This window comes from Sander lucioperca, chromosome 5 (genome assembly GCF_008315115.2).
Source record: "Sander lucioperca isolate FBNREF2018 chromosome 5, SLUC_FBN_1.2, whole genome shotgun sequence".
NCBI classification, from domain to species: Eukaryota; Metazoa; Chordata; class Actinopteri; order Perciformes; family Percidae; genus Sander; species Sander lucioperca.
Window position 1 is genome coordinate 17,543,138 of NC_050177.1, and position 14,507 is coordinate 17,557,644.

Here is a 14,507-nt window from a genome sequence, read left to right on the forward strand (position 1 = left end):
ACCAGATTTGGTGATGATCGGCCTTTGGGGGCGCCATAATTGAGGTAGAAGCGCTATAGTCAACGTAGACCAGTTTTGGCCTTTTTACTCAATCAATGTTAATGGGATATTTGCAACGGCAACGTACCGCAGACCTTGCGGCTCACACCTCTTGATATTTCCTGATGTTTGCCTCCCCACCGTTATGCTTTGGGTCCCGCTTTCGCGCGCTGCCTGGGTCGTCCGTCTGATCACTACACATACTCTTCTAGTCGAGCACAGCTAAATGATTTGCTAAGAAGGAGAGCTGAATGCATAATGCACAGAGTGAGGCAACATTACTATTTTAATGGTTGTAAACCAAGCAAATTGCTGGCTCTGAAATTAAAACATGGTTCGCACGGACCGAGGTATCTTAACGAATCCTAAAGATATCAGCTCCACTTTTCAATCCTTTTATTCAAAGTTGCATGAGTCCTCCTGCAACCCAGATCCTAACCAAGTGCCAGGAGTTCCTAAAAGAGCTAAACCTGCCTCTTCTTGACCCAGAGGAGGCAGAAGAACTGGGTCAACCTATAATGTTAGAGGAACTTAAATCAGCATTAAAAACAGTTAAAATAGGGAAAACACCAGGGTTAGAGAAGGAATCCCATCAGAACTTCTTCTACAATACTTTGAAATATTAGGACCTATCATTTTACAAACTTTAACCTCGGCCATAGAGAGGGGCACTTTTCATCAACAAACCAACACTGCACTAATTTCTGTCATACCCAAAAAGGGCAAAAGATCTTACGGAGTGCTCAAACTACAGGCCCATCAGCCTCATTGGGACTGATATTAAGCTCTATTCCAAAGTCTTGGCACTCCGCCCAGAATGCTTCATTGAGAAAATAGTCCACCCCGACCAATCAGGTTTTATACCAAAGCGTCACGCTGCAGACAACGTACGTAGATTGTTTCATGTAATAGAAGAAGCCAAAAACCTTCCAACAACGGCAGCAGTTTTATCAGTGGATGTGGAAAAAGCTTTTGACCGCCTCGAGTGGAACTACTTGTGGCAAGTAATGGAGAGGCTTGGTTTGGGGACCAACTTCATTGACATGGTACGTACTTTATATGCGAATCCCACGGCCATGGTCTCAACCAATGGCTTGCATTCTCAGCCATTCCCCATTGAATGGGGCTCGCGACAGGATGCCCAGTCTCTCCCATGCTATTTGCCATCTCTCTTGAACTGTTAGCCCAAACCATAAGGCAAAATAAAATATGTAATGTCCAGATTAAAGCCAATAACAGCTCAATATCGTTATTTGTAGATGATATTTTGCTGTACATCTCTGACCTTGAGGGCTCTGTTCCAAAACTTCTTAAGATCTTCAACAAATTTGGCTCAATCTCCGGCTATAAAATTAATTGGAATAAATCTAATCTTCTTCTATTGAACAACAGGTGACATCAGCTATTAGTGGCACAATACCAACCCAACCTCCCCAACCTTAAAGTGTATCACAGAGCCTTTCAGCTACGGGCCCTCAGAGTGTGGATGGACCCCTCATCTGCAGTTCCATGGAGAGAAATAGAGCAAAACCTCACTGGAAGTCTAAGACTGCAAGACCTTACCTTTACAGGTGTGTGTCCAAAAAAGTGTATGCTAGCCTATGGCCCTATTATCACCAACACATTGCCCAACTTTAAACACGTCGAGGAGCAACTACGCTACACCAATAAGTGGCATTTGAACACCCCAATTTGGCACAACATACACTTAATGTCTTGTAACAAACCTTTTGTTTATAACCAATGGAGTGACAGAGGTATTTATACTCTAGACCAGCTATTCAATGATGAAGGTATGTTGAGTTTTGAGGACCTGAGAGCTAGTTTTAAAAGGTCCCCAGGACATCTTTCTACCTTTATCGTAGCTTAAGATCAGCCCTAAAATCCTATGGAGTGCCATGGGGAAACAGTCTTGAGGCGCACCCAGTCATTAAATGGTTTGTTGATTTTCCTGTGAGAGAATTGGTGTCCAGGATTTATGCTAAACTGATGCAAGTATCTATATAACTCCCAATAGTAAAGAAATGGGAGCGCGAGCTGAGCCCTGAGGGGAACGCAATTAATTGGGAGACAGTTTAGGACAACATTTTCCACTGTTCCAAGAACCCAAATCACCAGTATATCCATTTCAACATATGCCATAGGATATATTGGACTCCCCAGAAGAGATATGTCTCTAAAGTTATTCCCACTCCCTATTGCACGTTCTGTCAACCTGAACAAACTGGAACTTTCCTGCATATAGTCTGGGAGTGTGAACAGGTGCATGAGTTCTGGGATAAAACAACATCAATAATATCTGATGTGATAGGATGTTGAATTCCTACTGACCCGATTGTTTTGTTACTTAATGACGACTCTAAATTACACATGCTTGGGAGACAGAGGAAAATTTGGCTAGCCGGCTCAACTGCAACTAAGAAAATGATAGCTCAATGCTGGCTCCCCCCCCTATTCACTTTGTATAAAACAGTGGTTGGCGTATTTTCTAGACATAGTAATGCTTGAGCTCTCTACAGCAAGGATTAACAAAGCCAAATCATTGACTATCAACCTATGGAAAAACGCAGCAGCACAGATATCAGACCTAATGACCTCAGCGCCTCAAGAACTAGAGGAGAGTGATTAGGCAAGGTGTGATTTCTGTTTGTTTTGTTTTCCTCGAGACTGCAGTGGGTGGGGGGTGGGAGAGGGTTTGTGTTCCTGTTCAATTTGTGTTTCTTTGTTCTGTATGTTTGAAGTTAAAAAAGCAATACAAAATTTATAAAAAAACAAAACACCAATAGTTCCGTCTGGAAAGAATTCAAATGAAAAATCAAAATGAGATTCTTCAGGACTCTTCTTGTCATATCAAAATTTGGTGGTGCCTCGGATCAGTGCTGGAGGGGCTGTGGCCTGGTGGGAGACCACACGAACATATTTTGGGACTATCCAAAACTATCAGGATATTGGAAAAACATACACAATAAAACTAAAACATGTTTGGAAATAGAACTGCCATTAGAACCATCTTATTTTGTATTGTGATTACTACCAGAAGATGTAGAGGAAAATAGCCAGGCATCATTACTTAGAGTCCTAATTGCTAAAAAGATGATAAAAGTCTCCTGGCTGAGGTCGCAGCCCCCCACGGCAGCACAATGGAGGGAAAAAGTTAAGGAGGTTTACCAAATGGAAAGTAGAACATCAAGGTTACAACTAAAAACAGAAGTTTTTCTGACTAAATGGTGTCCGATTATTACATAATCTTTCAAATGATGTAACCCAGTGGTTCCCAACCTTTTTTCCTTGGCGCCCCCCCTACTTATGTCTAAGAAAAGCTGAGCCCCCCCCCTCCGAAACCAAAGTTGAGGTAACTGTCCCTTACTTTCTTTTTTAATACAGAGGAGTTATCAGCACTTTCACGTCTCTCCGCCATGTTTCGTTCATAAAATAGTGATGCCGTGGCGGCAGGAAAAACGAGGATGATAGCAGCTAGCAGCTAGCAGCTGACCTGATGACAGCAAGGGCCACAGGTTCAGAGGTCCCGGAGGTTTGGCCTACTAAGTAGCCTGCCTACAATTTTAAGCGAGAACAAAAATATATAGTTTTTATACAGACTTTTGTATACATTATATATTCTAGTGTATTATCATAATTTGTTTAACATGTGCAAATATTTTTTTTTTTACCTCAACCTCAAGCCAGATAAAGACTTGCGCCCCCCCTGTGATCTTTGCCGCCCCCCTTAGGGGTCCCCGGACCCCAGGTTGGGAACCACTGATGTAACCCATGTGTTAGTGAAACAATTCATGTGAATGCTTACTTAAAATTGCTTGCGTTTGTCTCTTCTTTGTGTTGCTGGAGAAATGTCGCTCATCCCTGTGAACTATGTGTGGATGTTAAGGTGATGCTGAAATCCATGGACTGACCCCCTAAGACATTTATGCCTGTATCGTGTCTCTGAACAGTTGACTGTACTGTCTGATTGCAAATTTTTTTCTTTTTAGATTGCTGAATTTAATTTAGCTTCGCAGAACTATTTGTTTTTACTGTACGTACTCCGTTAAGGGATGATGAAACCAGCTCCATCTGTGACACAAAACCTGTTGGTCTCAGCCACAATCTTCAACCCAGCCTTCTCTCCGCACCCCCTCACCCCTAACATCTAAAACGACACAACCCCGAGTCCCGCAGCAGTGCCGAAGGGTATCTCCAGGTGGCAGACATGCAGAGGGAGTGTACATGTACTATGTACTCCATCTGTGCGCTGCGCCACCAACACCCCTCAACCCCTCCAAGACAGTTGAAATAGTGGAAATGTGTCTCGGAAAGATATAATGAACTGTGTATCTTACTTCTCTAACTCTTCTGTGTCCTCTCCCTTCGCGCCCTCACAAATGGCAAACTTGGCCTTGAGTGAGCGAGCTCGGGTGATGACTGTCTCCATGGCCATCAACTGGTTTATGAAATCCTACAGGTAGAGAAAGGTTACACATACAATACATGCTGTCAGAACAGAAGCTGGAGGAACTTTACATTAATTATAAGTAGAGTGCAGTCCATACGTGTCAGGATTATTTTAGTTTTTGTCCACTCTGTACTTGATCATGTTGGATTTGAAGTTAAACAATCACTATTAAGTTAAAATGTTTTGGATGGTCCTTTTAATCTAACTATGAAGCAAGGAATCGGTGTGTGTGTGTGTGTGTGTGTATGTGTTTGTGTGTCTGTATCTCGAGAACCGTTCATCCTTTCTACTTCACACCGTTCATCCCATCTACTTCCCACTTGGCTAGTGTATCGTGTATCGTTGTGGACCCAATGATGTGCTTTGTTTGATTTGATGATCAATTTGGCCAGATTATGGCTTTATAACAACATACTTTATGTTTGGGCCTGTAACTTTTGAAGTCTCAATTCTTTTTCTGGGTTTTGTGGGTCAAGACGAACCTATCCAAGAAGCCTACAAATTTTCAGCAATCATTACCAAATTTGGTACAAAACATCTCTGGACCAAGCTAGAAAAAACTATTTATATATAAAGGACCACTTTCACAGTGGTGTTTGTCAGTACAGTTAATCCCATTGGGTGGCACAACATCACAAGCAGCATGCTACTCTAGAGGATCTTTGCTACTTCCAACGTGCTACTGACGTAAGCCTGGCTCTGAGCCTGGCCTGAAGTGAATTGTTGACGCTATGACATGCACTCAGCTGAAGTTCACGAGGGGGGAGAGGCTCGAAGCTGCTGGTCTGTGTGCTATAAAATTACATCGTATGGAAAAAAATGTAATTCGGATTTAACTACCTGGGCGGGTATCAATCTACCTGGCCAGGGAACCCAAGTATAACCTATGTATCGGAAACACTGCTAGATATATAAGTATAAAAGGATTTGTATAGAAATAAGTGTACATACTGTTTTATTTCATTTTGTTCTATTCTAACTTAAATATTTGTATTATGTTCTGTGTATGTAGTGTGAAGGAGATACAACTTAAATTTCATTATGCAACCAGTGTTGTAAAATGACAAATAAATGAGCCAACAGTACCATCATTGAGAAAAGCCTACACTTTATGCTTAACCGCTCTTAACTGACAATGGCCCTCATTTATGAAACGTGCGTACGACCTAAAACAGGCGTAGGATGGGCGTACACCGATTTCTACGCAAAGCAAGGCATTTATCAACTTGAACGTGAACGTATAAATCTCACATCTGGTCTGAACTCGTGTACGCAAGTTTTCGAGTCAGTGTGGACTTGCGGTGCAGCACATAATCAGTTTAACAGGAGAAGGAGAAGTCATCAGTTGATCACTTATCAGCAATGGCAGATCTGGCTCTTATAGAGGACCTCTATGCACCGGTAACAGTGCACACGTACGCGCACGGGCCACGGTGGAGCGCTCCATCGGATTGATTAAGGGCAGATGGCTCTGTCTTGCATCAGCGATATCACCCATACACGGCAGAAAAAGTCTGCAACATAGTTTTAGCCTGTGGGGTTCTGCACAACATTGAGCAGGAAAACAGGGTGCCATAAATGTAGAGATGGAGCCAGATGACCCGATACCCAGAGAACAGTGTCCAGCACAGCCCCCTGGGGCTATATGAAGGAGACAGGATATTATTCCTCGCTTTTAAAAGGTAGTGTTATGTTTGGCAATGATATTCAATACAGGAAACATGACGATGCACATTTTTATTTATTCTTCAGGTTTTCGTTTCTCTTTTAAAGTTTTAATGGCCACAAGTGAACGATTTATTTCTGCCATTGACCAAGTTATTTCGGCTTGTTTTTCCAGCCCCTCTGCTGTCAGAAGACAGGGTCAGGGTGGTGGTCCAGCACGGGGGGGGCGGAGGACACGCGCTCTCCCTCATAGCTGTTGCCTGGTTCTGACTCATGAAAAAAACACGAGAAAAATAAAAGACACTGCATAAACTCCACTACTGTGTGTTTATTTAAATATAGGTACACCATGTATGCCTAAGAGATTGCAATATAAGCCTGTATATTACTATTAGGACTATAGCATAAATGTCAAGGATGTCCTACATTAAATAAACTTCAGCTGGAGTCCGATTTACTACGGCAACACTGCTGAACGCATCAGTGATCTCTCTCTATTCCGCATTCTTTCTACAGCCTTTAATACCAGTTTTCAGGCTGCCAAATAGTACACTTTAGTGCAAATGAACCTGAGATATCAGGGTTTCAATCTCCACCTCTGAAAAGTGCCGCTTCTCAGCCGGATTACGTCTCGCCATGTCGTAAATTGTAGGGGCGAGGCCTCAAAAGTGAGTATATATTGGGGCGTGATATTTAAATTACGATAGTTTCCAGCCGCTGCATTTAACAATGTACGACCATCCTTACGCTCTGATTGGTGTGATACGAACGTTTCATGAATCACACGTGAAGCCTGTCGTAAGATGATTTCTGCGCTCATATCTGCGCTGGTTTCTACATTAGGTTGATAAATGAGGGCCAATATGTCTAATTGTATAGGACAATCAACTTTTGCCAGATACCAGTGCATAGAATTTACAATACACTACACACAATACAGTGCAATGGAACACAAAGTGAGAGATGCTTCATACAGTATGTCTTAAGAATGAGCAGCTTGAGGAGTTATTTTCCTCCCTGTCACTGACCTCTAACTTCTTGTAGTCATGGTTGAGGGGGTGCAGCAGCTTGCTAGCTTGACATGTAGATTGCTGTATGTTTTTTTTTACTGATGGAATGTCTTCTGCTGACTCTGTTAGCAAGAAGATCAAGACAAAAGAGAGAAGTAGAAAGAAAAAACAATGACAAGGTTGCAGGCAATTGATTAAGTAAAGAGAAGATGGAATGATCCCTCCATGTGTTATAGCCCATGGAAAAATATTGTTTCAACATAATATACTATATAATTCCCACACTTCTGGTGATCCACACACACAATTTCTTCCCTAAGTTTCCCACATTTTTAGCATTTAGTCATTCTTCGGGGAAGACAGCCTTTATTACATTTGATTAGATTTACTTCAGTGGCAGATTTCTTACAAAAAGCAAAAACTGTTTAATCACAAACATCAGGTCAAGCAGGATCCTGTCCTAGAGAGGAACTCCACACTAAATTATTATTTTTTGCAATGCACACATAATCACAGATTCTGGTAGCCAAATGATGGTACGGATGATGTTTCCAACAATATTGTGTGTAGAAACTGACATTTCGTCTTCTGCTCAAAATTAACTTGTAGGTGTCTGCTTCCAAAAAAGTTTGGTTCAGCGAAATTATGTGGCCCCTTCCACCGAAAGGCGACATGGTTTGCAGCTATGCATAGTACATCGGAAGGCAACCATTAAATTACATGCTTGGGATACACTTTGGAAAAGTATACTGGCCTTTTACTTGACTTTGACTTTTAATATACTAGTTAAAAACTTTTTTCAAATTGTAAAACTACCTTGCATTAACCTTTGATTAACATACATCTGATCATTTTTGTGTTGTTTTGTTTAGTCACAGCAGCCAATATAGCTGTGTAAAGTATTTGCCAGTTTGCCTGTTTGTAGTGTGTTGGGATCTCCACCAGGTGGCTATATAATAGTGTGAGTCTATAGGCCTATGAATAAGAATCACAAGTCAGTCTTGTTTTCTATAACCATTTTCAACCAAATATCAGTAATGTGTTTCTGAAAACATTTTATGCAAGAAATAGGATATGCACTTGTCTTCAGATAGACAATGATCAGTTTACACACGGTTGGGTTGTCTCTACGGCGTTTAATTGAGCATCATGCGGCGATGACCAGGGTTTCCTGCAGCACTTTGGAGTTAAAGGAATATGCCACCGTTTGTTGAAATAGGGTTATTCACCGTCTCCTCTATATTTATATAGGTGGGCAAACGCATTTTTGTCTCAGTGCATGCATTGTCTTAGTCCGGCAGCGCTGTCGCTAGCTTAGCTTAGCGTAGTACATGGAATCCTATGTTGCCGGTTAGCATGTCGTGAGTAAAAGTGACCCAACAACAACAAAAACAAAACCTAATTACTTCTTGTGTCCTGCGCAGGGCATGAAATTGCCACCCGCCCACCCGCCAAATGCGGGTAACTTTTGTGATTGGCAGTGAGAATTGAGTGATTCAGACAACTAACTATCGGTAAGCAGGGTACGCTGTTGCTTACGGGCCTGGTCCAATCAGGGGCCCGCATCACTGGAAGACATTGATTGACAGCCGGGGCCCCCTATCGCATTTTCAATACTCACACAATCCCAGCAGTCCCATGTGCAGCCACTGACCAAGCGGGAGTGAGAACGGGTAAAGTTCATTTCCTAGTTTCTGATATGAAGACGAGACGTGTGTGTGACTCGAACATCTCACATTTACCAACAAAACGTACAGCGAAAGACCGTGCAAAACATTTCAGACCGTCCTGCCAACATGTATACATTTTAACATAAATGTACGCTGTCACTGAAGCTGCTGCTGTTTCAATACTGTCGGCTCTCTGCAGCGGGCGGGGCTGCTCCGTTTCTCTCGCGACTGATGCGCACACACAATCACACACAAACACAATCACACGCAAACACACGCACAGACACACACACAATCACACAAGGTGGATGCAGATGATACCTACACGATGACATAAATTGAGGACAGCTACACTCGTTATTGTAAGTGTAATGATAAGTTAAAGTCCAATAAGTACTTTATTAAACCGTATGAATGTGTGTCCCAGGCCAGGATAGGAAATTAACTAACAATGTAAAGATTAACAAGCCACTGACAATGACAGATATGTTCATATTTGATTCATTCAATACATTCTTATTTTGTGTCTTAAATCCACCAGCCTTTTTCATATTTTACCAACATTTGCAGCATCCTGAGCCTTTTTGTTGAGGTTCCTAGGAAATCTCAGCCCAGAGTAATGAATTAATAGTAATAAGTATTATTCTCCCCAAAACAAGTTTCCTTTTTATTTATTTTTTTATTTTTAAGAACTATACAAAAAAAATTCTTGTGTTATGGTGCGCATTCACCAGTGTTTTGTTGTTGTTGTGGTGCGCGTAGGCTACTCCTGATTTTGTCAGTCATCTCATCTCTTATATGCAGTGGCGTAACGAGCCAACACCGGTCCCCTATGCAGGATTATCAAGGCGGGCCCCCCTACTACAGCACTTGATGACGGCGCAATGTCCACGAGTAGGCTACCATCAATAGGACAGGATAGGATCACAGAGACACAGCAATTCCTGTTTTTCACCTTTATGACACAAAAAAAGTGGCTGGTAGTCAAAAAAGTTAACTTCATGCACTGGTCCTGCGTATTCACAACAAGTACAAATAGCAATGCAGATTAAGACTAGACGATTTCCTAGGCAGATACTGACTATATTGGGTGGAAGTAGGCTACAGCCGAAGCACTGCTACTTGAGCACAGAGACATCACAGAGATATTCAGTCTTTGAGACACAGCTGTTTTTTTTTTTTTGTTTTTTTTAAATCATCGCAACACACGGTTAGTTAGCATAGTTAAACACTACACACAGTGAAATTACGTGTCCTGTTTTTATTTCACGCATACTATCTGCTTTGCGTGAGTGAAGCTATGGGATGAGCTCTGTTATCTCAGAGCTGTGTGTTTTGGAGAAAAGTTGTCAGGCGAAGTGGAAGAGAGCGTGTCACGGAGGATAATGGGAGCCATGCGAGTAACACTGTTAGAGCACATGTTTTTTAATAATAAAATAATTAATATTTAGTGTTTAATCAGTAGGCTAATTGTTAAATGTAGTACAGAGTCGGTAGTCTATCTACCCCCCTCCCCCCCATTTTTAATGAATTGTTTTCCTATGATTTATAATATGGCTATCAATGGAAAGTCACAGGGGTATATATATGATGCCTTTTGTTCTAGAGCTGTGACTCAGAGAAAGTGTGCCATTTTTGACACAAATGGCATCACTTATGTTTAAGGTTTAATTAGTCATCCATAAAAAGATGGAAATTACCAATGTTGCATTGAATAGTTTCAGATGTTTTCGTCTTGATAATACTGTGGGGGTTTGTCTATATGTTTGACTGTTTAATATAACAAATTTTTGACAAAACAATCTTGACTCACCTTCCTCATTTAACTTCAGAATAGCAGCATGGAGTACGCAGGGCAGGAGATGGCAGGTCAGATCTGCAGGTTTCTGTACTGCCAAATAGTGCAGAACCTAAAAGACAGTCAAAACCCAGGTTTAGTTTACCCTATTCATCCACCTTCGGTCGGCTTCTTGCTGCTCTCTCAGTTACATAAAGTTAGTTAACAGGAAACTGGTCAGGGGTAAAAAAAAAAAAAAAAAGGTGAGATGGATACGGCGGACCCGACCCGTTAGGGGGGTCCGGGGGCAGGCTCCCACGGAAGAATATTTTGTACATTTTAAAGTTAAATGCATCAATCTGGTGCACTTTGAGAGCAAAATTAAGAGGCTAGATCTATGTAGAATCTGTGCTCTTGTAAACAATGTGTTCTTGTAAGTGATTTAACCATAAACATTTTTTTGTATAGCATCCATTTGAGTCATGAAAAGAAATGAAACGAACGGGATTACCTGTGTTGAACTACTTTATTTTCTATTTATTACCGGTAGGCTAGAGGACAGGGTATTGATCAACTTGACAAATAAAAAATGACAATAATGTATTCTGTTCTAACTCTCCCTACATCAAAAGGACAAGCTTTGCACGCTAAATTTGGACATTTAATATTACAGAGACTTATTACATATAGAGCATCCAATCTGTACATTTAATATTCATTTTGTCAAACAAGGACATTAAAGTGCTCATATTATGCTTATTTTCAGGTTCATAATTGTATTTAGAGGTTGTACCAGAATAGGTTTACATGGTTTAATTTTCAAAAAACACCATATTTTTGTTGTACTGCACATTGCTGCAGCTCCTCTTTTCACCCTGTGTGTTGAGCTCTCTGTTTTAGCTACAGAGTGAGGTATCTCACTTCTGTTCCATCTTTGTTGGGAGTCGCACATGCGCAGTACCTAGGTAAGGACAACTAGCCATTAAGAAGCAGAGTATGAGGGCGTGCCACGCTAGCAGCTAGGCGAGCATTATAACGTGTGTTATAAAAGTGACGCACGTTTGTCACGGAAGTAAAGGCTGGACTACAGTAGAGCTGTTTGGAGCGGTTTGTGAACAGTGTTTTCTGTTGGAGATGGTAAGTCCCTTTGGGGTGGAGTTTGGGCTTTTTCACTTTGTAAACCTATAACATGCACAAAAACCATATATAACACAAAGGAAAGGGGAAAAGCCAAAAAGCATAATATGAGCACTTTAAACATTTATTCTTTGAAAAGTAGGCTACACAACAGGTGTCAAAGGATGAAAATCATATTCTGAAGGAAAGCAGAACGGTCTAATAACGTGAGAAGGAAATCCTTCTCACGTTATTAGATCATTCTGTGAGATAGCAAAGGCAAGATGATCTGCAGCTTAAGTCAAAAGCAGACATCATTTTTAAACTCAGTCTATTGATCCAAAGTGCAGCACATCAAATAAGTTACCTATTGAATTAAAATAGTTTCTTACAAATATACTTTACTTGGGCAAAAGATAAAAGGTAATCCATCTCATAGCACCAAAATGGCTCCATGGGAGGTATGCTTTGTGGAGGCTGGCTTACCCCCTTGGGTGGGGGTTTCTTTGTTGGTAGTCTCGTTTTGCCAGACCCTCCTCCAAAGCGCCTGAAGAAGGGTCTGGCTAGGCTACTCCGCATAGCATTCGTAATGGGAGGAAAACGTGCTCTGGTTAAATGGCATTTCTTTAAACCAATCAGAATTGTCATGGGCGGCGCTAAACGCAAAATAGTCGTGCGAGAGAAAACTCAGATTGGACAGATAGTCTGGCTATCTGTCTCATTTTACCCTGCAGAGATCTGAGGAGCAGTCAAAAATAGTCCTCATAAATCTACCGAATTTAAAATTCCAACACAAGAAAGCGGAAGGAAACGGAAAATACATGCATCCGGCGGAATTTCCTGCGGCACCGGAGCAATCCCAGAAGTGGAACGTCAAGGATATAGACTACTTGGTTGGTGTTTATTTGGGGTGGTGTAGGAAGCATTAGCACAGAACACACGAGAGATGTAAAAATATTTCCGGTTCATTATAAAACTGTGGCCAGGCCAGACCCCCCCCTACAATATTTTCTCATCGGATCTGCACAAATCAAGTAGGTGACCCATTTTGTTTTCAAAACTGCCGAAAGGTGAGGAGTTTGCATACCTGAGAGTGAGCCAGCTGTACAAAAAAAATTACCTTTTCAGCCTCCTTAGTGTCGTCAAAAAGTCTTCTCTGGCGGCGTGCAGGTGTAACCCTGGCTGTCTCCCAAGTCTCCACCCACATGTTGCCTGGGATCTTCATCCTGGCACTAAGCTCGCCTTTCACCACTGTGTTGCCCTTCTTATCGATCACCTCCTCTTCCACGTAATCTCTAGGTGAGTACCAGCGCACAAAGTCCTCCAGAACACAGCCTGGGTTTGCTGCCTGTGGAGAGACAGGTCATATCGACAGAGTCATGTCGTCATGTCATGGGATCAAGGACAATTTCTCAAGAGCTCTGTAATGAACCAAGATATATAAAATATAAAAGAAAATATATTCTGTAAATTATACTGAGGCTGGACTGACTTCGTTACTGGAATTATTTCACACAATAAAATGCCAGAGGCTAATGGTTGGAAAACATCTCACAATGACAATACAGCAGGTGTTACACCGTATTCTGGGACTTGACAGATTCTGTGAGCTGATAGGAATTTCAGCTACAGTACATTGCTACTGCAAACCGTTACAACTTTTTCCAGGACCTTAGAAAGAAAAGACAAATTAGAGACAGGTCTAACATTTGACAAAACTGAGCGTTCAAAATGAGGCTTCTTGAGGAGAGGTCTGACCACAGCATGTTTAAAGGCAGCTGGTACAGAGCCTAAACTAAGACAAGAATTAATAAAAGTGAGTAGACTTGACCCAAAAGTGTTAAAGATCTCCTTTCAAAATCTTAGAGGGAACAATGTCTAAGGGACAGTTGGTAGGTTTCATGTGTTGCACCATCTCAGTGAGCAATTGCAGAGAAACTGGCTCAAACTCCTCAAACACCGCAGAATGCGCAGGAGCAGCAGGTACAAACACAAGGCAAGGCAAGGCAAGGCAGTTTTATTTGTATAGCACATTTCAGCAACAGGGCAATTTAAAGTGCTTTACATAAAACATTAAAGAGCAGTTGAAAACAATAAAAAATATAAAAACAGATAAAATATGAGATTTTAGGACGCTATTGTGGGACAATGTATAAGCCGTTGCTCTATACACGTAATCCACCCGCAATCCTTGCCGTTCCCAGAACGGCCGGTCCCACTGGACTTACTTTTTATTTCTCATTATATGCTTTCATAGATTGTCATACAGTTCAAATTTTCAACAATGCAACTTCAATAACAATTAAATTTACAGTGCACTATAACAAGTGAACAATTATTTAAAGAAAGGTAGCATCAAAAAGAAAGGTCTTCAGCCTTGATATAAAAGAACAGAGTTGTGGCAGACCTGCAGTTTTCTTGGAGTTTGTTCCAGATATGTGGAGCATAAAAACGGAACGCTGCTTCCCCTGTTTAGTTCTGACTCTGGGGACAGAAAGCAGACGTGTCCCAGATGACCTGATAGGTCTGGGGGGTTCATAATGTAGCAGCAGATCAGAAATGTATTTTGGCCCCAAGCCATTTAGTGCTTTATAAACCAACAGAAGTATTTTGAAATCAATTATTTGACGGATAGGAAGCCAGTGCAAAGACTTCAGAACTGGAGTGATGTGATCCACTTTCTTGGTCTTAGTGAGGACTCGAGCAGCAGCGTTCTGAATCAGCTGCAGCTGTCTGATTGATTTTTTTTTAGGGAGACCTGTAAAGACACTGTTACAGTA

At 41.5% G+C, this 14,507-nt stretch overlaps 1 protein-coding gene and 2 long non-coding RNA genes across 5 annotated transcripts in view; 2 read left to right on the forward strand and 1 right to left on the reverse strand.

Moving 5' to 3' along the window:
* The window catches only part of rab3gap1 (RAB3 GTPase activating protein subunit 1), a 119,614-nt gene that overhangs the window by 36,718 nt on the left and 68,389 nt on the right, over positions 1–14,507 (reverse strand). For all 3 annotated transcript variants that reach the window (XM_031323994.2, XM_031323993.2, XM_031323992.2), the window contains 4 exons: positions 12,848–13,075; positions 10,648–10,744; positions 7,183–7,286; positions 4,377–4,492 (listed from right to left, as the gene is read on the reverse strand). In XM_031323994.2, coding sequence (XP_031179854.1) covers positions 4,377–4,492; positions 7,183–7,286; positions 10,648–10,744; positions 12,848–13,075 — 545 coding nt within the window. The remainder of the gene's footprint in view (positions 1–4,376; positions 4,493–7,182; positions 7,287–10,647; positions 10,745–12,847; positions 13,076–14,507) is intronic.
* LOC118494998 lies at positions 970–14,054 on the forward strand. The gene is made up of 3 exons (XR_004897288.1): positions 970–983; positions 8,466–8,575; positions 14,042–14,054. It is a non-coding gene; the product is annotated as an uncharacterized LOC118494998 (long non-coding RNA).
* On the forward strand, positions 6,129–6,469 carry LOC116067540. Its single transcript, XR_004109245.1, has 2 exons — positions 6,129–6,171; positions 6,330–6,469. It is a non-coding gene; the product is annotated as an uncharacterized LOC116067540 (long non-coding RNA).